We start from the raw sequence: 26145 nt of genomic DNA on the forward strand, positions 1-26145 counted from the left end.
TCTCCGAGCTACGCCCCCTCGTCGAGAATCATTGCTTTCTCTAACAAAGCAGCCCCTCGCATAGACGCTGTTTGATCCTCGGAATGTAGTTCCCTGGACGTTTATTTTATCGCGCTGGGCGAATAATTCTGAGATTAATTGGTGGCCATTGTTCCACGTACGGGGTGGCGAGGGGAAGCGAGGGAGGGAGAGGGTGGCATGACGTGATTGCCAAGGAATAAGTGTTTCGTTAATCATTCGACTATTAGAATATCCTGCTGGATGTGTAAGATAGGGTGGCCTTTGTTTATACGTGTCGAATTTCTTTTTTGTATTTCTTTGCTCTCTGTAACAATAGTCCCTGAAAAAGATTATTGGAATCGGACAACAGGACAGGGTGCTGATCAGGCTTTAAAGTTTAAAATTCATCAGTGATTTGAATTTGAAGAATTTCTCAAAAATAGTAAGCCCTATCGAAATTTTGTTCAAATAATATTAAAAGAGTATTCAATTTTCTACAATTACTGTATACATAATTTTTTCGTGCTTCCAACCATTTTTTAGATAATAGCGATTGAATATAGAAAGGTCCGCACTACGCGCGTATATACAGTACGTCACGCCTAGGGAAGTCAATCCCGGGATCGTAATCCCGGGATCCCGGGATCCTAGCTGTTTTTTGGATTCTAAGACTCCATTTGATATATAAAGTTATAACTTATCCCGAGAATTTCGAGAATTTTAAAAACGTAAATTATTTTATGGACAATTGAATAATATAAAAATGGAATCCAAAAATCAGCCGGGATCCCGGGATTACGATCCCGGGATCGAATTCCCTAGTCACGCCCGCCGTACAGGTGGGACGCGCGAAGTGCGGACCTCTCTATATTCAAACGCTATTATCCAAAAAATGGTTGGAAGCACAAAAAAATATATATATACAGTAATTGTAGAAAATTGAATGCTCTTTTAATATTATTTCAAGAAAATTTCGATAGGGCTTACCATTTTTGAGAAATTATTCAAATTCAAACCATTGATGAATTTTAAAATTTAAGGCCTGGTCGGCACCCTATCTTGTTGTCCGATTCCAATAATCTTTTTCAAGGACTATTTCTTTATGAAATGGAACCATATTAGAGGGTAAGAGCAAAAGAAATCGCAGGGCCACCCTAGTGTAGGATGTCGAAAGCATGAGATTCCCGAGTGAACAATTTCTGGCACGTTCGACGCTGTTTTGAATTCTACTTCTTATCGCCAGATGATAGTATCGTCGACCCGCAGTAATATTATCTTATTTGTAGAAAGCTTGGTAGACTATTACAAGCTCGGCCCTGAGTTAAGGGAGCTTATCTTTAACGAAAATACAGCACTCTCCCGGAATTAATAGCGCTGAAATAAGGGCGTCCGGACTAATCGCGAAACTCATAGGAAAAATCGGAATACCGCCGTCACCCACTCTATTTTAGGGCGTGAAAGAAACGGTGGCTGAAAGGCGCGCGACGCCGAGAATGAATCGACGGCGCTGAATGTACGTACGCGCGAGGCTTTTACGGGAAGGGTGAGACGCGGGATGCCCCCGCGACAATCTGGATGCCTACGAAAAATATCCCGACCGTCATTACGTCGGACTCGAGGTCGTAACATCCCCAGTGGACCCTCATTGAAACTAACAGAGAGATTGGCAGATGCTCGATACGCGCCGCTTCCTCGTAATCTCGATATGACGGGAACTTCTATGCGCCCCGTCCCAGGTGATCTCCGCGCGGATTAAAAAATTACCGCGGGACCGTCTTTCGCGCCGTGTCCCTTCGGAACACCCGCGCTTCGCGGAGGGCTCGCTTTGCTAACGACGACAAGCGCATTTGTTGCGCGGTGCATTAAGTAATTATAGCATCATTATGATTAATTGCCTCCTCTACGATCTATTCTTGCATCGCCCGGCCCTGCGCAAGGAGGATACGTGGAAAGAGAAAGTGCGAGTCTCTGCTGGATATTTAGAATAACAATGTTTGCATGGGAGGAATGGAGACGCGCGGAATGAGCTGCAATCCAGGCTGCGGCGAGATGAAATAGTGTTGGAATAAGAATGGTGATCGATATGGCTGCCTGATTTGGTATTCACTATGTAAGATTAGAAAGAAAGGTAGGGGCTTTGAGATATTTGAAGGGGTTCAAAATTTGTAAAAGGGAAGCTCAAATGAAATGCATGATGACTGTAACTTCAGAGTTAACGTAATAGAAAATTAATATTAACGAAAAAGTACAATTTCAATCGCATGGTCGTTATAAGTAGGGTAGGGTGGGGCGGGCTGAAAGCCCTGCTTTTCATATAAAGCTATGTAAAATTTAGTAATAACAATCTAGAGGTATACGGTGTTATTTTGTATAAACTACAACCATTATGCTGTACTTTTACAAAGTTGGTGGTTAATAGTGTTATTTTTTGTTGAGTTATTATATTGCCCCATATCCGGGGCAAAAAGTCCATTGCTTGGGGTAAAAAGTCCTTAATAGCTTCTAACCAGCTTTTCGTTGTAACATAAAACAAAATAAGTAAGAAACTCTTTTGAAATCAACAAATATTTGTTAAACCATTTTTTTGGTATACCATATTGAAAGGAAATATTACAGCCACCTTTTTTGAAACAAAAGAATAAAAATACAGGGCTTAGTTCAGCTTGAACAAAAAACTGCACAATAATCTTGGCTCAATATGAAGATTTCTTAAACTCAAATTATTTTAATATAAAAAAAGCAGGAAAAAGGATAGATAATTTATGACTTTACTAATTGGTTTACTTCACCAAAGACAATCACTCTTTTTAGTATTTTAAGATGACTTCTTTATCAAAAAATAAAAATATAAGTAAGGGACTTTTTGCCCGAATGGTACCTCTATTGTTTCGCGTATATATAGGTTCGAAAATATTATCATTCAGAAATAAACAATGTCATATACACATTACTAAAGGAACATACAATCTTAACTCTTTCACCTTATACGCTGTTAAACTGTGGTTTACTTCGAATAACACAAGCAAAAACGACGTACTTTTTTCGCTTCTTGATGTACATAATAACAAAGGCGTCATATGACACGCACGAAAGCCCAACAACGACTGGCGACTCTGCGGTCCTCCTCATTACCCTTGCCATCACATAGATATGCTGCAATATTAGATCGATTGTTTACGAATGGAGATTTTGCATTCGGGACGTTTTACCCGCTGGACTTTTAAGCCCACTCTACCCTGCCTATGTGGACAATTGTTTATAATCGACATTAGACACGGAATATTTATATTCCATCGAATTAATGTCGAAATTAATAACAATGGTAACGTACAAAATGAAATTGTTAGATTCGTCGAAAATCGACTGAACGTTAACAATCAAATGATAAAAAAAGTGCGTTGCCTCACCATACCGACGAAGTAGTAGAATGTCCACTCGGTCCCAAGAACCACGGTTACATGAATTCTCGATCGCACGATATACAGTTTTTCCGAAACAATGCCCAACCGCCATGGGTGCACAAGCTGCACGTTCCATCTGTAGAAAAAAAAATATCTGCTCTAGCTTTTCGTCGGCCGACGTGTTTTGCGTTTCAACGTGCGCTCGAGTGACGATGCGAAGCGAAATAGAAACTAGATTAGCATATTAGACAAATATAGTCGTTGCTGTAACGTCGGAACGCCAAAAAGATGTGGATAAAGTGGCAGAGTAGATATGGTTAAAAGAGGAGTCAGTTGCATTTCTAACCTAAATAATCTATTTCCCTATTACGTACCGTTTGGAACGAAGCAACTGGAATACGAATATCCATACGTCGCGAACAAGTCACGACACGCCACGGATTTCAATCTATATCTATCGTTCGATTTCAAGTTCGACTGTTTTCACACTACTACAAAATGGCGTATCGTTAGGGAATCGAAAGATTTCTTACCCACGACGAGAAACTGGTGCCAGTCATTGAACTGACTATCGCTGCAAACTCCAGATTCACTTGTCTCACTTCCTCGCACTCCGAACAATAGAATTTCACTAACTTTTAAAACTTTTACCCAACTTCTGCGAAAACAACGAAAACTACCGACCCCCCCACAGACCGCGGCGCGAAAGAACTAACGCAAGTTGAAGCCTGTTCGTCCTGTGACGTCACGTCATAGACCAGGGCTGTACAAGGAGCTGTTTTTAGCGACTTTGCTGCGAGCAACCAGCCGAGCGTCGAGCAGCCGAAATACATATACTTACGCTATGCGCCTACGAGCATGCACCTACACTACTGCGGTTCTCCTCACTGATTCTACCGTTAGCAACAGGACAGCTCGACGTTCGGCTGGTTGCTCGAAGGTAGGCGCTAAAAACGGCTCCTTGTGCAACTCTGGCATAGACGAATGAAAATGAAGACTAGTGGCGCCATTATCTTCACGCCTGTGGTTACTGTGTAAACTCGCGTGATTGACGGTTAATAGGTTAAGATACATTAGTGACTTCACCTGAGATTAAATTACTATATCAGGAGCAACCATAGACTTTATACATATAATACAATCGGAATTGAAATAGTATTTCACTCTACACATCATTTAATTTAATTTAATTTATTTATTTACGCATGATATCACATTGCAGCAAAAGGAAAGTACAAGTGCAAATAGTGTCAATGCTAATCTATTCAAGAGGATAATGTTATTCATTATGGAATGCTAAGGAGGAATGAATAAACACGTAATATCGACCATCGGTATAAAAATCAAACGCAAGATGTGTGGCGCACAGGCTGGCAAATAAAACGCAGGTAAATATTGAAACTTACGTTTTAGTCGCACTAAAAGCGGTATACACTCGTGCACTGGGGAAAAGCTCGAACGGTATTCGATCACTCGAAACAAATTAACCATGATGGCTGTTATAAATTTCATCTTGACAGACGATAAAACCAGCAGCACACCACACGGTGCGGTTTTTTTTTTGCTACCCCTATTAATAATAGTCACGTCCAGGAGTGATCGCGTTTACGTGCTAAAAAATTCGAAATTGAACCATGATATCGGTTTAAAATTCATACGAGGGACAAGCTGAAGTGTTCGTGCGTGCGCGCGCGTGTATTATAATTTTCGACGTGCTGCGAACGTTTGCATAACTGTGTACGAAAAAATACAAAACAGTTACTATTAAGGTTTAAAAATAAATTCTCAATCGCGTACACTCACACGAAGGACTCTGGTTCAGTTGCTCCGTAGTTTCACCAATATTATTGAAGGCCGCCATATTTGGAAGTATTGTCTTCAACACGGAAGTAGAAACGCGGTGAAAGGAGGAATATCTTTCTAGTAAAAATATACATGTAGCGATAACGACTGTTAGTAGACGCCTTTGGTAATGCCGCTTTTTTTAATTACGTTTAAATGGTGGATAAATAAAGACCGTTTACCGGATCGCGCAATTTAATTAAAAGCCTCTTGGCGCGTGCAGTTTTCTTCGATTGGAAAAACGGTTTCCTTTAAACATGTCCCCGTCGCGGATTTATTGGCCCGTGCTCGTTAGAATTTATCGAACGGTCCGTCGAGTAATTATACCCCTTTTATGGGTTACACTCGCAGCTATTACGTCACGTTTGAGCGGGGAAATTTTTATCCTAACGATCCGATGTATCACCGAACAATATTTCTGAACGCGATCCGTTACAATCGTTGATGGTGCTACTCGATGTACGCTAATTGGCGTCATTACCGGCCTGTCCATTTTTCGGGATAAACCGCTTTCCCGTGTCTCGTTGCGCGTTACATCCTGCACGCTTGTTTTGCGGCATTCTCCATTTGAAAGGCGCTCTTCGAACCGTTTGCGCGCATTGAAATAGTTTTAATTCATGGAAGCGTGAAATAATAATAATTCGAGGTACATTTTTATATGATTGTACGATTGATAGAGTTCGCTTCCAGATTATCGTTTTCACGCAGCCAGAGTTGTTTAATTCCACTCAATGCCGTCCTTATTGTGCGATCGTTAAAAGTAACGCGATACAAACAATTGCGACGAATAAACGCAAGGATACGTAATTTTACGGGTTGCAGGCAGAGCTGGAGCTTTCTGGAGATCTTCCGTAGCCAAATACAACGAGGACGGCTCGACAACATGCCCTGGGAGTTCGGAGGTCTGTTTGCACGAGTTCGCAAATATAGCCATAGGTATCGGAGCCAACCGAAGCGAAGAATTGATAAATTAGTTATTCCGTCAGTCGCCTGGTGCTGTTCGTCTAGGTACGTTTGATCTGAGGTTTCGAATAATCATGCCTATTTATATTGGGCGCCGTTGGAGGGTTCCCAACCATCCCAGCTACGTGGATGTACAGAAGGATTCAGCACAGTCAACCGTTTGAAACAGTTGAAATACCGAAAGGGGAACATGTTACGTTATTAGCAGGTACGCTGCGTCGCTAAAGCATTTCTTTCGAGGCATAATTTGTTGTACAGCAAGAGTAAGAGATGTACTTTAAACGCAATCTGTTATTTATCGCCTGCCGGGGACGGTAGCGCGGCGTAGATTGCGCGCATTAATACGGAAAAGCTTTAATGGAAGGCGCACCAGGTCCGTTTATCATCGGATAACAGTTCCGGAGTACATCCTTTGAACGTAACTCTACCCCTGGGTAAACAGGACTAAGGGTTATGACCATTCCCGTTTGTCTTTGCATCCGGAATCTTCGCGCGAAATCCCTAGCCAGGAGCCAATTAACTCCCGAAGAATTCGATCCTGTCCCATGGCAATTCCAAGATAGCACGACTCCGCCGGCAGATTAGAAAAGACAATATTTGCCCCGCCGCTTCAGAGTCTAATCGCGTATTGCCTCGCAGATGTGCCTTCACTTAATATCGCTTACTGTTTGTCCTTCGTCGGGACCCGGCTGGGGTGTCTCAGAAATCCGGAGGCCTCTTCGGGCCCGCTCGGTCCGCCCTTAGCTTGCGCGCGATCCAAGTAGACCGCCAGCGTTTAAGCGGACCTATTCTTACAGATTTACGTCCCTCCTTCGACTCGGCCTTTCTTCTCCGGCGCTGGACGGGAAACGGAACGCGTCTAAGGATCCATCGTGGCCGCAAGCCGGCACCCGCAGGGCAGACGGTTTGAATTGAAGATTTTTGCGGACGGTAACTCGTTGGCTCGCGCGCTAACGTATTTGCAAGATCCGCTCCGCTGATGGACATATAATGCGACGTGTGATTGTAGGCCCGCCAATCGCGGCCGATTGTGCCTCTGAAGGCCCGCTAACTATCTCAAACTAGCCCCATTCAAGCCGCCACGACCTCTCTCCATCCATCTCTATCCGCCACCATACCTCTGTATCTCGCTCGTTCCAACCCTCCGCGCCTCGTTCACCGTCACCCCCACAGGAGTCTGTATGTCTCGCTCGTCCCTAACCCTCCTCCTCCGTCTCGTTTGCACCCAGCTTCACCGCTGATCCTCCCTCCTGCTCTCTGGAACATCCTCGCCCTCCGCGTCACATCCCCTCCGACACATGCCCGTATTTCTTGCCTGCACGTTTCTTCTGCACATCGTGTCCTCTCTGTCCTCCTCTAATTTTCGACCAGCTCTTCCGCCGCACACGTAATCTTCCGTTTTATTCGCTTCGCCCTTCCTAAACGCGATACTCCCGCCCGTCCTACACGGCCCGCTTCTTTTTATCCGCGCGCCAGCGACTGTTTTGCTTTCCATTTAACATCCTTTATCTCGCGCGCGTCTATTCACTTCCCTCCCACAGCCCGCTTTGCTTCTCGACGCTTTCCACCGTTCCGTCCATCTAACCTTCTCGTCTTTCTCCTGATTCGCAGACTCTGTATCCCGTTTAACCCGGTTCTTCAGTTCGCAAATTCCCGCATTTCTCCGATGCACTGTTTTCTTTTCCACGCTGCCCCCTTTTCACGTCGTTACCGCTCTTCACCCGTTTCATTCTCTCTTTCTTCCCCCTGTACCCGCGTGGCTCCGCTTCATTTTCGCTCATCTTGAATCTGCTTCTCTCTCTCTCTCTCTCTTTCCCCCTCTCCCTCTCTCTCTCTTTTTCTCTCTCCTCGCCGCCCTGTGCTTCCCTCGCTTTCCCACCTCCGCGGCCGCACCGCTTCTCCCTCGTTCTCCAACCCTCTCGCCCTCTCCGTTCGACCGCCATGTCGACACAATCACGCGTGGTTACATAGGTACGTACATACGTGGCGGCAGCCGTCACCGGCGTTCGCCCCGATTCGAATTCTCGACCCTGTATAACCGGCGCACGTTCTACGTGGGAATTTCGAATCTATCACCGACCCAGACGAATGCAAATCGCGCATGAAGCGCGCTTAATAAAGCCCCGCACGCGGCCCGCAACTCGCAATTTTCTTTCCGACGCTACGTGTCGCGCGCTCCTCTTAATGAAACCTTCGCGCGATTCGCGGCTGTACCCCCACATTCAACACACTTCGCCCCGCCGAATGAAGGGGGGAGGGGGGAGGAAAAAACGCCTGTCTTACAGTGGGGATCGTTAAGCTTCGACGCGAAGAGAGACAAACGGTTTCAACCCCTGCAGCCTGCAGGGCGAACATATCCGCCGTGTGTTTAGGTACCTCATAGGATAGAACCGGCATTATTCGATTTAATATGCGAGATGGAGCTGTTGACATAAGCGAACTATCGAATATGGAACGCTGTTTTCTCTGAATGTCCGGAAGGAATAGTTACAAATTCATTTAAATGCCCACAAATCCTTTCTACGTTACAACGGTGCATAGGTAGGTACTTTGTGAACAGCAGATTTAATAGACAGTCTACTGTGAAACAAGGAATTCATTACTCATCAAAAGAGTTTCATATGTAGGTAGAAGCGGGGAAACGTATTCTCGGAAATTGCAAGGGAATGTACGCGAGTCCCATCTTTTTCCAGTCGAGCCGTTCCGAATCGCTTCGCAACACTTGGCCGTGGAATCCCGGATGCAGACCAATCGCGTCGTCCCGGTTGTGGCGACAGCGCAAAAACTGTCGAAGCGTGTGGATCGATCTGACGATCGCCGGCGTGAACAATATCGAGGCTGAGGACGGCGCTTTTGACCGACCGCATTTCGGCCAGGCGAAAATTGAATTTCCAGGAAGCCAAGTGAGGAGGTAAGCGAGGAGAAGCGCACTAGCTATTTGCGTGGCCTTAATAAGGACGTTTGACGGCGTTGGCTTTCCCTTAACAAGCCGGCTAATATCCTCGGGCCTTGGCTCCTCGATGTACTCTCTCCCTCTCATCCTCTTTCTCCATCTATTTCACCGTTCTTCTCTGTTTCTACCGCCGAGCCGCTCACCTTCCGCACGGCGGACACCGTCGGGAATCACCAAAGCTTGAAAACCGAACAAACTCAGTTAGAGAACTTGGTGTGAGAAGCAACGAGGACCCAGCCATCTGATAGAAACGCCATAACCCACCCTCGCCGTCCACCGATTCCTCTATACGGCCAGACGCATCTAGCGCAGCCTTGTTTCTTTGCGTAACAATTGCGAACAACCACACGCGGCGCAGGTGACGCAACAAAATCTCGAGGGTTTTGGTAGCGCACCGTGAGTCTCGGTTCACTTTGTTGCGCTGCAGTTAGGAATCGGCTGGACATTTACCTACCTTTTCGTTTCTTGCAGGAATCAGAGCTTAGTCAAATGTATTTAACACTATTCCTATCGACACTTCGCGTATACCTATTCCTACCGCGACCGATCAAATGACCGGTCTTTTAGCACAACTTATATTTTTTAATATAGAATGAAGATAATAGCAAATTTGACAGTATAAAAATATAGTTTCTTTTATTCAGAAGTATCTCATGTGCATACGTATATTTGAGGAAAAGTCGTGAAGTTTAAAGGCGATTCAATTACGTTGTATATAGGAAATTCTAATCGAAATTTAAAAAACGGTCATTTGACCGGTCGTGGTCGGAAAAGTGTTAAGTGGTATTTGAGGAAACAATGGAGCTTTTCAAAAGGGATTTGAAGTGTTCGTGCCCGAAATAATTAGATCGTGTAACGTGGAATAATAAGGTTTAACGGTTTCATAAAAAAGATTCATTTCTCCTATTTCTAAAAATTATAAAACTATGCAGAAACGTTCGTGGTAACGCATCATAACATATGAGAGTAGAAAAACATAGTTGCTCTAGTTTGCCAGTGGTTCTACATAAAATCACGACGGTCCGTCGTTCAAGAATACTGCTGGTGAACGGAATTCGTACACTATTGTCTACATCGGTGTTTACTCTTATATAAGCACCGCGAAAGTTGGCGAGCAGAAGTGAAATTTCACGATCCTTCCATGGAAGTTGAAATCTCAGAAGTAAAAGTCGGAAGTAGAGCCGTTCAAGGCAATGTTTTCAACAACATGGCCCAGCAGTGTTGTCAGAAACTTCGCGAGATACTCAAACCTCGACACGCCTGCTACGTTTTAATACCATTCGGGAAATTTTGACTTCTCTGTAACCGAGTAAACACATTTGTCATAGGACATTTCACGAATCACGTAGATGCTACAATTACGTCCGCATCTTCATCTTACTACTTACTCGCATCCTCTTCAAATCAGTCAACAAGAGACTGGAGCATGCCTGTGCCTCGGTAGATCCGGCTACACTTCCGCTGTTAACGCCATTCTCACGCTTCGGCTTTGGTAACAGCCTAAAATACACAAAGTTATAATGTAATACCTGCTTTAACTATCGTACAACGAATAAGCCACCCCAACTTACGAGTGAATCACTGGAGACAACAATCTTTTGTCGATAGTAGAAGGATCCACGGGGCCAGTCCACCAACTAACGAAATTGCCCACGATGATCACGATTACGGTGCCCAAGCCGGTGAACCAATGGTACGATAATCGGTAAAGAGGAAATACATCGCCTTCGCTGAAAGAAATTTGGTATTGATATACCTATCTAATCACACTGGCACAGAAATGCATGAGAAAGCGTGCTTTGTTTTTCATCTTCGTGTGAAGCAATAAATTAATATTCTCTTCGGTTCTGCGAGGGACCTTGATCCCTCAAGGCTCTGGCTAATGGCCACTTAAGATCTAATTGATTATGAAAGACTTAATAATTACAGTGAAGGCCAGAGTTGACTTACTTCGGGCGATCAAACTGCTTGAGGAAACTTTCGGAGATATTGGCTGGGCAATGGGAAAGGGCCACCGGAAGTTTCTTAGGGACCAGCAGCCCTGCACCGAGAGACCAATTTGCGCCTAGACTCGCCCAGCCAGCGATCACGAATCCCACAATGGCGCCCGTGAATGCTCCCTATTCGACGAGAATAATTACTCAATCTTTTTTCCCCATCCACCGGTTACTTCGCGCTACAAGCTTAAAACAAGAATGAATGGCGAATCATTTACCTTGGAGTTTGTCCAAGGGAAGAGGATGCCCAGGGTGAACACCCCAAAGGAAGTACCAGCAGCGATCGCAGCTAAACTTCCGGTTATCTGCGTCGGGACGATAGAGATTAAACGCTGCTAGGCACTCGGTTTGCAAAAAGGTTAATCGAGAAAAGTACTCACGACTAACACCCCTCCCAGTTTTTCAACTAAGAATAACAACCCCAGAGCTATCGATCCAAGAAGAACGACTAAAACTTTGACGAAGATGAAGGAACAACGATCGCTTAGTTTCATACCGAACAGGCCTTTCACGAAATCTTCCAGAACCACGACGGATGTTGAATTGAAGCCCACGGAGAGGGTACTGAAATAAAATAAATCCACTGTACAATACGGACATGTCACCACAGCGATGTTCAAGGAGCGATAGAGAAAAGACGAGAAACATAATTCCAGGGAAGTAGCTTTTATAGCTACCTAAGAGCGGCTCCAAAAATCCCAGCGATAAAAAGACCTGGCACCCCATGTAAATGGCCAGCGATTTCCATAACATAAGCAGGCAGTAACTGATCATCGGCAGTGATTAAACCGGACGCCCTGGGGTCGCACTTTGGCGGGGACCACCAGGCTATAAGAACGAGACCGCACCAGCAGCACAGTGAAATGAATAACATAATACTGATGGTGAAGATCGCCAGGGATCTGGAATCAGAACGCGTGGTGCCACATCAGTTCCTTCCATCAACACTCCACTGTCATCTTATCCTATTGTTCCTTGCAATCCAGTGACTCTAGCGCTTTAAATGCGATTCCCTTGCTACGCTATTGACTCACCCGCGAGTCAACCCGATAAGGAACGAACAAGCATTATCATGCGTCGAATGTTACCGGCGTACTCACTTACAGTTTCGACGTTTTCAGATCTCTCAGTGACCTGTACCGCTGTACCATGGTTTGATTCACGGCTATGTAAGCGGTGCTGTAAAGCCACGAGCCAATCAACACCGTCCACACCGTGTGCCTCGTGTAGGGGGATGGATCGAAGCTGCAATCAGTAATATCTCAATTAGAATCACAGATTTCCTTGTTCCCAGCAGAACGAAGGTAGTCTCTTACTTTAAAAATTCGATTCTGTTGGCCTTCAGAGCTTCACTCCATATCTCCGTGACGCCTAGCCGATAGGTACCCAACACGCTGACGGTCAGAACCCCAGCCACCATCACTGCGACCTGCAGCGCATCCGTCCAAACTACCGCTCTGATGCCGCCCTGGGGAACAAAATCTGCCATCAACGAGCACCTTACACGGCCGATGTCAACGGCACGATTCAACTACGCCCTCCTCATCGCGGGAAGAAGAATCGCTGCCGACGCGCCTAAAGAAGAGCAAGCGCGAGATCGTTAAGCGTGCGAGAAGAAGGGCCGCGGCCGGCCGGCGTCGATAATAAACAAATTTCCAAAGAGTCACTCAGCCGCGATAAATTTTCATTAATTCGGGGGCACAACAAATTGCTCGGATAATTACAGACGCGCGAGCATGCGATTAATCACTTCGCCCGGTGGCTTTGTGATCTGCTACTACGGGAACGAGCACTCGGCGTGCTCCACGCCATTGTTTCCGGCGGGCCATTGTCGAGCTTTCAGTTTCCGTCCATAAACATTTCCAGTAGCCGGGTCCGCGTGAGAGATTCTTCGCGGCATTGTCCACCGAAAATTGTTTCCTACGGGCATGGCCCGGCAGCCGGAGGAACTCCAGCTATCCCCGGCAGAATTCGCTGAACGAGGGTCCTTGGAAAATTAGCTCGCATACAGCTAACGCGCCGCTCGACTTAACCCTATCCCTCCTCCCCTTACTTTCCATACATTTCATCGTTGATACGCCTTGTTAACTCCTTCGGCGCCCGACAATGAATCTGCCTCGTCACGATCGCCGAACGCGGATGGTCGAAGTGACACGCGCTTATATCGCCTTGATTGCCGCGATGCGTTTAGCGCGAACGTCTGCCAAGCCGTGGCTGCTAACAATCGACCTAACATTGGGAAGCTGGAGTATCGTTGGCCTGTTCGCTATTTCTTTTAAGAGACGTTGATAATTCAGATAGAATGTAACATTCGTCGTCGCACAAAGAATTATAATTGGGAACAGAAGGGAAATTTAAGTACAAATGGCGCGCTGATCCCTAGGTGATCCAGTGAACGTTTTAAACGAGACGCGCGGAAAAGTTGAACGTGTCCAGGGGCAGTCGAAAACGACTACAAATTGAACGTCACGCTGAGCAAGTAACACGAGTGTTTGAGTTTCGAGTGGGCAATGCCCGTAATGGCATATGTAAACCTGATTATGCGGTGGAGGCAAACTAAAGGCGAGCGCGCCGTCACAAACGGCATGTCGCGACGGGGAACGGGTTGTTGTTCGACAGCGAAGGAGCAACGCTTCGAAATAATAATCCCCCTTTCGCTTGTTAGTTGATTGATTACACCGTCGGGCAACAATTTTCCGTCGTAAACTTACCAGAACGGTGTAGAACACGCACACGCAGCACACGGTGATCCCGATCAAATGCACGTCGATGCCACTCACTGTAATTAATCACAGAGATTTTCATAGTGCCCGCTCGGTGTTCTATCTACGAATAATATGGCCGCATAATACCTTGGTTTAGCGCTAACGCTGGAACGTAGACCACGATCGATTGGTAAAGCACCTGAAATTGGTTCATTACGGAATCATTAACAGAACGGCCGATCGGCCATTCCCACAGAAAATTCTCCAAGGAAGATGACCATCGCCTGTACCATCGCTACCGATAATTTCTGTTGGACGCGAGAGTTGCAGAAATCGGTGCGCTTTGGGTTTAGCTTTTTCGAGTGTTCTGATAAGCCGTGCAGATTAAAGTTTCGCGTTTCTGTCGCGTAACGTAGCGTGACATAACTTCATTTTTAAATGGGCCCCCCTCGCGAATTAAAGTAAATGATGAATTACTTTCCCCGAAGTTTCTAATCTGCGTTACCCCGCGTATCGCGAGCTTTACGTTGTCCAAGATCTAGATAAATGTCGGCCTGTATTCAGAGTTCGTTGACGCGTGTCTCGCTTACCACGTCGATGACGAAGATCAACGATATGAGGGTCCTTACGCTTCGATTGAATCTTATTTCTAAGTACTGAAACAGAATCGTTAGAATAGAAAAGTTGAGGGTGCTACGGGTTCGTATTGCGAGCAATTTGTGCCTTTTACTTTCTCGCGTTTATCTGACTGAAGAAATGTACCTCGTAAACGGAATTAAGCCTCATCTCGACGAAGACAGGAGCGTAGACAACGGCCACCACCAGCCCCGAAAACAGGATGGAGATAATGGTGATCCAGTACTGGGTCCCAAAATTGTATATCTCCGATGGTGTCCCAAGAATCGTTACACCAGATATGAAACTACGATAACATTTACCAAACACGTGAATTATTCATGTAACGATTCGGACTCATATTCAGACGGGAGAAAGCGAGTTATTATACAATACATTCCGTGATTCGCAGCACAATCTAGAATACACTGATTCCCAGGCTAAAAATACGCCGGGAATACGAAATAGAATTTTTCTGCCGCCGGCTTTCGTCTTCGAAAGAATCAGTTTCCGAGCGCCACTATTTTCGTTTGTCTATATTAATGATCACGGATGCGGTCACGGAATACAAGTTCCCGGAATAGATACATTTATTCGCGGTACTTCATATTTACATGTTAAAGACTCGGAACCGATGGCTTTGCCTCGACGATCACGGATTGTCGAACAGCGAACACCAATGGGTTCCGACTATTCGTCTGTTGGGAAATTCTTACGATATTTTTTTCCATTTCAGAATGAAGAATGAAGTAATATTTGTTCAAGTGAATTCAATATTGAGAGAACTACCGTAGATCGGCAAGAGGGGCACGCGTAACGATTTAATTCACCGGCAATTAGAAAGATCAGAGACGGGGATACCTTGCGACGAGGGAAGCAGATACGGGGAAGAGAGCCATACTCCTTCCCCCGAGGAGATAATCTTCCGTGCTCGACTTCTGTGCTTTTCTGTAATGCCATAATCCAGCGGCTGCAGACACGGCGAGCATCAGCCCGAACACCAGCCAATCTGCCCAATGAAAGTATCCTCTCCACGGTGTTTCCTCCATTCCCCAACTCCCGAGAAACTGGAAGCGAACGGAAACCTGATTTATGAAGCCAGATCCGCTTGATAACACCGATAATAGCGGTAATGGAGTCAAGTAACACGGATGAAAGCTTAATGGCCCCTCGCGATGATACGCATAATGGATCTTCAACGAGGATTTAGTTTTCGCCGCCACCATTCGACGCAACGCGAAAGTATAAATTTGTTTGCCGAAGTAAATGGGATGGTTGCCGGGGCGTTGTGGAGCGCGAGTGCGAGGAAGGAAGATATCGTGTTCTGTCCGAGCAGTGTAAAATCATTACTCTTTGCGTTACCACTTACCGCTCGAAAAATTAGTATTCCAAGCGACGAGCTTAGGGAAATCTGATGAGTTAAGGGAAACGGTCGGATTGCAGTTCAACTGTAATCGTTGGAAACAGATGTTATATTAACAAACGGTTCGATAGTTTTTGAGTAAAAACTGCTACTCTTTCGCTCGTTCGCTATGTTTTTGCAACACCTAATACATGCAGCCGCCTAATTGGTACTTGACAGATGACCCTAACGCGGTTCGCAGCTGTAAGTGTTCCAATAAAGCTTGTTAGCTTGATAAACGTTACACTTCGCGAGAATACCATAACGTAAAATATTGGTTTCCCTGTCGCTTTGTCGCGTAAGAAAGAGGATCAATGAAATGTTACTTCGAACCCTCGTTTAAAGGAATTTCCTCAGGTTCTGTTCAGATTACAGTGTTCGAAACATTAATCGGTATTCCTTTCGCTATATTACACGATGAAAATGACTCTTAAAGGTTCCTCCCGAGATACAATATTGCATTCTTTCAATCGACCTGTAGGATCAATTATTGTATATTAAATGATATTAGACAATTAAAAGTAGCGGGACTGGTGTTAGTACCCGCTGCTGTGCCGCAGATGTCAGCACGGTGCAGAAAATTGTAATTCGAGAAAGTCGAATAAGCACCGTACACCGAGCAATACGAATGATCGGGGAGCAGTAGAGTGTGAAACAAAGTGAAAGACGTAAAAGGATTTAATGACAGAGCATTCCAGGAACTCGGACAATAACTGCAATATGACTACCAGACAAGGGACAAGGAACTCGCGCAAACACGATGCATCGAAGACGTAAGGCTTTGTGCTCTCTTTTCCTGAAACCGGAATTCTTTCTGTCTCTCGCCACGGTGACGTCATGCCGTGTTCACTGGCTTAAACAAACAATATTTTCGAGCCTGCATTTAAACTTACCAAAAAACTTCGACAAGTTTGTTTTACCATCAAGTATTTATAACTTTCGAATCAAGTCAGTACTTAATTACACACGAATCGCAAGTTCGTTTGAATAGAGAAATTCAAAAGAGAATGTTTACGCAGAATAAAGACAGTTTCCAGTCTCTTATTATTCCACTACATTGAATTGTGAGGAGGAGTTTGATAAATTGCATGCTACGCGAGTTACTTCCTAGAATAAGCGGTACCTATATTTCCTTTTATTGCCCCGTACATGGAGTGCCATGCAACGTGGTATTAAAGTAAAGGAGAAAACTACCAACACGAAGGGTGATTAGCAGCAGTACCAACAGTTAAAGGGAGAGGGTAAGTACCGACCGTTGATAAACACCTACTCACTGTTCAGTTTTATAAATAGTATTCTTTATATTTAGCACAACGAGCAGTCCAGTCTCGTTACACATCCAAAGTTCGTCTTCTCAACACGATCACTAAGCGAGATTGTCACGATCACAGTTGCCCCGCAATATCCACATATTCTAATTGTACTTCCGGCTGGAATCACCTCGATCTTGATCGACGATCGGTAAGGGAATAGAAACAGGTAACTTCCTTCAATTATATGTTATGACATTGCTGTTCCTTTTACTTTTCTTTATATCTTGCTCCCTACTGGCCAGTGCCTTTCCTCGCGGCTCGTGATTCCAACGGATACTGTCCGCGATCGGCTCACTTCTAGAAAGTAATTCGTCTATACTCGCATTTTGTTATTCCTATAAAAACGTGCTACTTTCTCGTACAACGTAGCCCACACCCAGATAGTATCCTTTGAACCGTAATTAATTAAAGAATTGATTACCATTATTTGCATTTGCTTACTTCGCCAACCGTATCAACACGCGTGAAATCAAACAGCTGATCAGAATTTCAAATCGAATGGAAAAAAAAGTGATACAAATATTCGCCGATATGAATCGTCGAAACGGTTACGGCTGAATCAGCGGTCACAAAAATTCGTTGCGACAGCACAGCGAAATATCGATCGACGAATACGCAAATCGCGACCCACGAATCCGTTACATATGATTACTCGAAACAATGCAATATTAACTGCCCCAAGAGTAGACAACCTTTATACCCATTAAACGCGAAAACCGTTCGGATCCTCTTGAAACTTGTCAACAGACATTTTATTTCAGCACGTGATAATTTACTAAAAATAATTCCTTCGGAATAGTTATCTAACCACAGTTGGTAATTTCTTTACTCACGCCTCGGTTCACCAGAACATACAATTTCGGAAATATCGATCGAGCGATCGAGCGCGTTCCTAATTTGTGCGAAGGATGCGCATAAGAGCGACGGACACGAAAATCGTAGAGGAAAGGTACGGGGCTACACGTTCGATGAGGCGATTCGTGCCGGCGAATATGACACTTAAATCGCGCACGATTGGAATATCTTTGGAAAGTCCAGCGTAACGGCGCGGGGACGAATAAATATAGTCGAACGGAGGAGGACCACGTTACGATCGACTGTCTGCCGTGATCGACGACGGACTGTCGTGAAGTTGGAGGCCCAGCAGTCAGCTAACCGGTTTCCTCGATCTAGGCCTAACTCCTCCAGTTCGACTCCAACAACCAGCAAAATTTGAACGGTAACTCATCCAATCGGCCGTCACGGAACAATGAATCCCGCTATACGTTCGCGATCTGCGGGGATTACCCTCGGAACACGATCGAATGGCGGATTACTCGTTCGAATATGGAACGGAGAAGTATACGCTGAATACACCACGTAGCGCGTAGCTTGTTACGGCTTTCAACGTTAATAAAACGATGTCAAGCAAAGATGCAGTGGACGGGTATGAATTCCCTAGACCATTTCCGATTGAAACGATAACCTCGCAAGTGCTCTACCATGGAGAACAAGCACGGTCCCTCCCTCCCCCATGAATACGTGTCCGTACGCCATGCGTAACTCCTGATTTCTTCTCAACAATGGCCGCGAGCATATGGTGCTCCCAAGCGTATTCCACTGATATCGGACGGTGCGTTGCTTTCGATTTGATTAATGATAGAAATGGTAGGAGAATTGGGATAAAATTGGCTGTTCATAGTGAAATTTGGGGGCATGCCGATGGAAAGACTGGACGTTATATTTACAACATATCGTTTTATCAATAATCATAGAGAATTACAAACGTTCGTAAGGCAACGATGTACAATTAGCTTCTGTCTGGAACACTTTGCCTAAAAGAATGATGCAGTAAAAATGTTCACCACCGTCACGATGGATGCAATATTGTTGAAGTTTAAACGAGATTGTTTACAACACGTGCCATTCGATTTAGTCGCGAGATCGTACTATCAATTGAAGCACACACGTCCGTTAAACGCGCTAATTGCACGCGCGTCGTGCGCGCAGTATGTTGTTTGTCTTTCGGATAAATGTAAAAATAATAATACCCGCCGAAATGAAAGCGATATTGTGGTGCGGTTAAAAGTAATTGCCTTATTAGTCAAATAATGTGAAACTTGAGGACAATTGGAATGTGGCAATACGACACTACCTTGAACAGTAAAAAACGATTTTTTGTTTTTTAACGTAACAGTACAATCTATAGCACATTCGGAACTTAATCTTTTATAATTCAAGAAGCTCGTTCGCGAACTAAGCGTGGATCGTAAAATTAGCCACAGCGACACGTACAGAATTTATAACGTTCATATCAAAATCGCGAATTTTATTCATAATCATTGATCACACTTCAGTGGAATGACTAAATACAGGAGAGTTTACAAATCCCACTATAATTACTTCCATTGTAATGTTAACGTTAACAGCACGTACTCAATGTAAATGTAATTACAAGTTTTTTTTTCGCTTTTCATCAAACATTGTCCCATTATTACGTGTTCACTTATATGTACTTCTTGAATTAATGATTAAATTAAATGTAAATTAAATTATGTGCATTGTTCGTTGAGTTTGTGAGAAGTGTTACCTGCAAGGTGACGTTGCAAATTATTCAAATTGCAGTTAGTTTAAGAATCATAAAGTCCTACTTGAATAGAATAACTTTCGAATGCAATAAACCTTCAGATTCGCAATAATTCCTCATCTCATTTCGCTTTTCTTTCTACAACGCATTGGAACCGATACATTTTGTGACCATTTATAAGCCGGGACCTTGAAACACGAGTAAAGTGAAATGACGTAATAATTATTTACTTCTATTTGTACATACTCGCATCACATACTCATTCCTCTATTTCACTTTGCGTAATAATACTTATACTCATTAACACATGCATACAACGTACTCATATACATATATATATATATATATATATATATATATATGTATATATAAATTTCTTTTTCAATCTTTCTCATTAACTTGTTCCACAAAGAATTAGTATTATCAGCTTTTACAGCAGATGGAAAATGTATCACTAGTACGGTACAATTAACACAACGAATACGTATATTTAAGTAATGAACTTTCCATTGTATCAGTCAGTCTTTGCAAAAGTAATGCTTCACACTATAACGATATAATTCGTAAAATATAGGAATAATAATGCGGATAATCAATGTATTCTTTGTGAAACAAAAAGGGAACGAACTTGCGTGTTCAGTTGCGCACGTGTTTTTGGATTTAAAAGTGAAATATAGAGAATGCATTCTAATCACAGTTCTTGATGTCTTCCTCCTCCGAAAAGCCATAAACAGGCTCTATCGACTATATACGCAAGGACGAAGTCCGCTATTAGTACTTGAATTAAAAATGTACGAAACTGGAAACAGAGAATATTACGAATTAGTATCCGTGCACTTGCATAAGCATTCAAAGTAATTTAAATTATATTTACAGACACTTACATCGCTCGGGAACTCTACAATTTCAAATTGCGCTGCTAACTCAGGTAAAAATCCACACAATCCCAATATAACTGCAGCAATGCCTATAAGACTGTACAGTAAGGACTTATTTTGTAGTAGACTCTCCATGTACGGATGACCCTATACAGTGACAACATTACCTCGAATTAAAACAATATTCGCATAATCCTCATTAATATATATCATTTAGCCTCATGATTTACCCGATAATTGACTGCAAATGTGGAGACTTGCAGCGACATGGCAATAATATAAACCGTGCTGTTTATCAAATTCGCTTCAAATGGTTCATCGTCATCGCCATCGCCATCGCCGAGACCCGTAGAAGTTACATTGTGACTGACTGAATTATTTGTAGCCAATATAGCTGCTAACTTATCGCTCCTTATTAAATTCAACAAAGCTTAATATGCGATCCATTACAACGCCCGAGCTCGTTTAACTCGCATTCCTTTACACTTACCTTGGAGACAGTAAAGTCGCTTCCCTTACCGAGTATACGAGTGAGAAAAAGTGCACGGCAAACTGAAGCAGCACGGTAGATATAGTATATAGATTAAAAATGTTGGGAAGCGGCCTCTGTTTGGACAATGTTTTCAGTGGCTTCGAGCTTGATATGAATAAGAAGCACGAGGCCAAAAGAACGCCCTGCAGCGTGGCTTGGGCGTCGCTGAATTTTATCCCGTCTAAATAGAGAACAGACTGGCTGTACGCGAGCCCCAATGCATTAAGTGCCAGAATTTTAAACATCTGCAAAGTCGTGACCAAAGTGCACCGTCCTTGCTTGATAACGTGGCATACTGCAATGAAACGGAAGCCAAAGTTATATACTGCAGGCTTACCCTAGCTTTTTATAGACACCCTACTCACTGCACTGAATCGAAGACATTTTGCTAGTAAAAGGCGCCGCAATTGAAGCATCTCCAAGCTTCACAATAACAGATTGTTCCTGCTCTTTCAGTTCCTTCAGTATCTTTTGTAATTTCACTCTAGTATTACCGGAGCCTCTCGAATTCATTCTTGGGCCATTAGCTACTGTTGAATTCGCGAGCGCGCGCTCGCTCTTTACGTGGTCCTGCTTATCCGTGTGTACCCGTTCGGGTGGACTAGAGAGGATCGCGACTCCTAACAGAATCAACCAATTAGCATGAGCACTTTTGCTCGTTACAAGAAAAGATGAATTTCAGTCATCAACTAACCCACTTGAGCATGCTTCAAAGCACCAACATCATTAGTACCATCGCCGCACATGAGCGTTGAGTAGCCTAAATCTTGCAGAGACACGATTATAAATTCTTTCTGCTTTGGTTCGCACCTTGCAAAAATCACAATGTGCGGTAATATTTTACGAAGAAGCTCCCGTTCGCATTCTTTTAAATATGTTAAACCCTGTAAGTTGCACGTTAAGAATAGCGAGTGAAATGTACATTAAAGAAAGTATTTCGGATACTAGTTGGCTTACCTCTCCTGTTAGACAAAGAGCGTATTCCCGCCAAATTTCACTGCCACGAGAAGCATTTTCCACTCCGAAGGGTACAGTTATGGCTCTGTCCACGCTTTCCCATATCCACTCTCCATCGACCTCGGTTAGTATAAGCGTAATTGGTTTCTTCGTAAAGTGTAAACCGCGGCTAACGTGACAGGCCGTTAACGGATTATCGCCAGTGATCATGACAACCTGTAAAACCAAAGTTATGTTGCTCTACCATTTATGACGAGAATAACTAGAGCATTAAATATTCACCGAGTGCGAAGCATCCACGATCTCTTTGATGACAGCCTCGGAGTCAGGTTTAAGAGGGCAGCTTATGATCACAAATCCGGCAAAAGTGAGATTTTTCTCCAAATGTTCCCGCGTTAGTTCCCTCAAATCCTGAGACGATAATGGACCGGGGATTTTTCGGTATCCTAGAGCTAACACCCTTGCGCCACGACGAGAAAGTGATAAATAAGTAGAGTCGTAATTCTCTGGTACGGATGACAACTGAGAAGGAGAGAAATCATATTTACAACATATGGTAACGATAAAGGAAATTCAGCTTTTCATTTTGCTACATACCATGCTCTTGAGAATCTCGGGTGCTCCTTTTACGGTGGTCATATAATTAATTTCCGATGACCCAAGCATCGTGTACCCGGCCACGACCGACATGCGCTTCAACGCAGACGAAAAATGATGTCTCTGCACTATTTTCAAAACGGGAGACTGCCCTTTCCTGGGTATCATAGAGTCATCTGATAGAAGATTAATATTAGAATTGTTATAGTACCAGGGATTAAAGCAGCGAAGGCCACATCGGGCCATTTGGGAGCCCGGTCTTCATGGTGTTTACAATAGCCGCGCGGAAGGGGAGCTCGAAAGCCAATGGTAACTTGGGCGCGTCACGGATAGGGAAAACTGTATTAGTGTGCGGTGCAGCCTCATACCCGTACGATAGGCTTGAATGACTGGGAATCTTGGGGGCCCCAGTGATCGCTGCCACTTGGGCTCCTAAGAGGCCCAGTTACTTCATCAGAGAGGTACGAGCCTGCACCGCACGCTACTACTTACACTCTTACAGTTTTCCCTATCCGTGACGCGCCCACGTTACCATTGGCTTTCGAGCTCCCCTTCCGCGCGGCTATGGTAAACATCAGGAAGACCGGGCTCCCAAATGGCCCGATGCGGCCTTCACTGGATTAAAGTCTGTAAATTGTAATGAAGCAGCAGCATACTTTTCGTGAGGCTCCAGTTAACAGCCTTCAGTGTAGCTTTCTCAAGTGGATCTCCAACAATTCCATCATCTAATTGTACAAGCGAATGGCACGTCGCAAGAACCTGAATACTTTCTAAAGGCGCATCAGCGAGCTGTAGAACATCTGCTTTTCCCCTTGAATAGTGAACGATTACTCGTGTATCGTACACGATTCGTATTATTTGGAAGAAGTGTTTGATTCTTACTCGATCCCCGCTATACCCTCAACGACCAGGTTGTCACTAGTTAAAGTACCAGTCTTATCGAAGCAGCAAATTTCAACTTTTCCAGCAAATGGAATCCTAAAGGGTTCGGTGCAAAAGACACCTGTGGAAAAGAAACTCTGAACGTTATTGTACAAGCACGTAACAAGTGCGCGAATGATTGTTACTTCGATATATTTCATTCATACCTAATTTAGATAAAGCTAGTAGAGACGTATTAACCGCTAGCGACAACTCAATAGGCAGTTCTGGTGGAACAACCGATGTTAAAATAAGTGTACATTCCAAAAATAGTTTATATTTGTTTCTAGTAGGATCCTCGCTTCCTATAACCAATAACTTATTAGTAACTTGAACGCACCTTCGAACGTTTTGAATTCTTACGCCATGTACCTTTAATCCACACGTACGTCGCGGCAGCAATCGCGAAAACTAGTAGAAATAGGATAAAACCGAATGTTTCCAAATTATTGGCAGTAACTCGCTTCACCCCAAACAGTATTGTCCTCAGAAGTTTACCCTGTGATGTTGAGAATCCAGTACGTAACACGTAGGCCACGCAACCGTTGTCGGTAGCTGAAATTTTCACCGTACAAAAAACGAATGGCACGATCTATCGGATAATAAAAATAAATACATACCTTTAAGGCCAGGTACAGTTTTACTAGGTGGACTATGCTGCACGACTTTTGTGCCTCCAAAGAGTACGTGAAGTTTGCCGTCGCCCTCTATGTCCAATTCTCTATTGCCATCGATGTCCTCTATTGGCTCTTTCATCTGTGGAACCGACTCTCCTATGGGTTTGTAATCAAATCATGTGAAAGTAATTCATTGTACACCGCGTCGTCTTACTCTTAAATAATCACCTGTTAGCATGCTCTCGTCGACTACGCAAGGTCCTCTAAGAAGTAACATGTCGCAGGGCACTAAATTATCATTCTGCGATCTTGTTATCGATACGATGTCACCAGGAACCAATTGATCGGTGAACATGAACCGCCATTGTCTGTTCCTATAAACCTTTGATAAAAATAATATTATGAAAGATACTGTCGGCGAACCCTACTCGCGCGTAATGCGTAATGTAACCCCACCATCATCATGTACGGTTTATTCCCCATCTTTCTAATTTCAGCCATATTTCGCAGTTGCTGCTGAACAAGCGTACATTCGAACATGATCAGCATGATGAGAGTGAAGATACTGTAGTACCAATATCTATCCAAACACCACAGTGCTACGTAGAACATTTGGAAAACAAAGAAGGGTGCAATCGCCCTTTCTTTGAACAATTCTCTGAATTCTGGTACCACCATATCTAATCTACGTAAAGGCAACATAAAATTATAAGTGATTACAGTAGTGATTTCTATATCGACGGAGAAGTATTATTCTTACTTGTTCTTGCCGTATTTGTCCTCCGCTGCTGTAACCTCTTTTTCGTCTAAGTACCCTTTCCATTCGCAATAATGTTTAACAGAATGATTAATAGGAAACTGAAGGCCTTCGAAGCGTTTTTTATTCGGGTCCCAAAGATATTTGGTCTTCTGAAATATAAACCATGGCTCCTGCTGCTCCGAATGGTACAGTTTAACGAGTTCCGAGCTTCCATTGTTGGGAGTAGGAACTACCTTTGCTATCTTCGCCTTATAAGGATCTTTCTCCTGAAACAGTGCAATATTTAACCTTCCCACGGGAAATTACATGTGCATTCCAGCTGCAGGATTCAAACGTTCCCGCCAATTAGTAGTGGGACCTGAACTAGCAGAAGGCCGGTTCAAATGGATGCCACGTTAACGAAGCATATTGAACGAGACGACTAGCACGTGCGAGCCGTTGAATCGGTGTAATCGTTACTATGTCGCAAGTGTTATCAACTCACCGAGCTACAGTTTAGAAAAGTATGCACGTGCACCGACCACTGGCAACACAAACATATGAAAATCTGTAACAAGCCGATAGCCGCGATGCCCACTAAGCCCGCGTCATAATACTCGTCGATCCCGTAAATGAAAATCCAACTGTAGATCCATAAAACGTGCAATAGCACAGAGGGCAAGATGTAGCCTGTGAACAGTAGCTTCCGTGGATTATGTAGCGTAACAGTCTGCACGAGATCGTCTACACGCGATGAAGTAATAGTCGCCATGCTTATGATTACAATACGCCGTAACAGGGGCGTATGGATTCCAGTCCGAGGGATTCAGATTCCTTTCACATGAGATCTAGCGCCACCAACTCAACCAACTCACTCGGAGCAATGATTATACGTAACAGCTGCACCGTACGAAAGGTGCTCCGAATATGTTTACTTCTTGTTCGCACCTTTCCTCGGTGCTCTATGTGTATACTAATTTACAGTAATAGGACAAAAATGAATTTTATGCGGGACGCCGTTACGTCATCTTGTGGCAACCATTTGTACTGTCATTATTGCTTTCACTGCATTCACAGACGAGGCACTGGAGTATGACAGACCTAACATCTTACGGAAGTTTCTCGCACTAGCCGAAGTACCGACTTA

General features: G+C 44.0%; 2 protein-coding genes and 2 long non-coding RNA genes across 12 annotated transcripts; 2 read left to right on the forward strand and 2 right to left on the reverse strand.

Moving 5' to 3' along the window:
* Positions 1–4460: 4460 nt before the first annotated feature.
* Positions 4461–9527, forward strand: LOC143378443 (uncharacterized). Its single transcript, XR_013088268.1, has 3 exons — positions 4461–4789; positions 6066–6251; positions 7004–9527. It is a non-coding gene; the product is annotated as an uncharacterized LOC143378443 (long non-coding RNA).
* Positions 9528–10038: 511 nt separating this feature from the next.
* On the reverse strand, positions 10039–18653 carry LOC143366299 (sodium-coupled monocarboxylate transporter 1). Of its 7 annotated transcripts, XM_076807236.1 has the most exons (17): positions 18025–18652; positions 17613–17668; positions 17153–17488; positions 15338–15543; positions 14624–14783; positions 14452–14517; positions 14009–14060; positions 13868–13935; positions 12473–12624; positions 12261–12401; positions 11834–12058; positions 11537–11720; positions 11375–11461; positions 11110–11279; positions 10731–10889; positions 10548–10659; positions 10039–10458 (listed from the first exon to the last, which is right to left on the reverse strand). In XM_076807236.1, the coding sequence occupies exons 4-17, from the start codon at positions 15523–15525 to the stop codon at positions 10423–10425; spliced, it is 1800 nt and encodes a 599-aa protein (XP_076663351.1). In that variant the 5' UTR covers positions 15526–15543; positions 17153–17488; positions 17613–17668; positions 18025–18652; the 3' UTR covers positions 10039–10422. The 7 variants fall into 7 exon arrangements, with proteins under 7 accessions (XP_076663351.1, XP_076663352.1, XP_076663356.1 ...); XM_076807237.1 differs by having other exon boundaries at positions 15338–15561; positions 17613–18653; XM_076807241.1 differs by lacking the exon at positions 17613–17668 and having other exon boundaries at positions 17153–17485.
* LOC143366301 (uncharacterized) lies at positions 15542–19294 on the forward strand. Of its 3 annotated transcripts, none has more exons than XR_013084714.1 (2): positions 15542–16651; positions 16898–19294. It is a non-coding gene; the product is annotated as an uncharacterized LOC143366301 (long non-coding RNA). The 3 variants fall into 3 exon arrangements; XR_013084715.1 differs by having other exon boundaries at positions 17034–19294; XR_013084716.1 differs by having other exon boundaries at positions 17057–19294.
* On the reverse strand, positions 18909–26016 carry LOC143366298 (endoplasmic reticulum transmembrane helix translocase). The gene is made up of 18 exons (XM_076807234.1): positions 25504–26016; positions 25020–25285; positions 24716–24944; positions 24488–24641; positions 24263–24415; positions 24015–24197; positions 23810–23947; positions 23604–23724; positions 23378–23532; positions 22722–22897; positions 22407–22646; positions 22125–22340; positions 21862–22051; positions 21533–21787; positions 21126–21462; positions 20866–21046; positions 20642–20782; positions 18909–20556 (listed from the first exon to the last, which is right to left on the reverse strand). The coding sequence occupies exons 1-18, from the start codon at positions 25768–25770 to the stop codon at positions 20449–20451; spliced, it is 3510 nt and encodes a 1169-aa protein (XP_076663349.1). The 5' UTR covers positions 25771–26016; the 3' UTR covers positions 18909–20448.
* Between the last annotated feature and the right edge of the window lie 129 nt (positions 26017–26145).

Source organism: Andrena cerasifolii, chromosome 2 (assembly GCF_050908995.1).
Source record: "Andrena cerasifolii isolate SP2316 chromosome 2, iyAndCera1_principal, whole genome shotgun sequence".
Taxonomy (NCBI): Eukaryota; Metazoa; Arthropoda; class Insecta; order Hymenoptera; family Andrenidae; genus Andrena; species Andrena cerasifolii.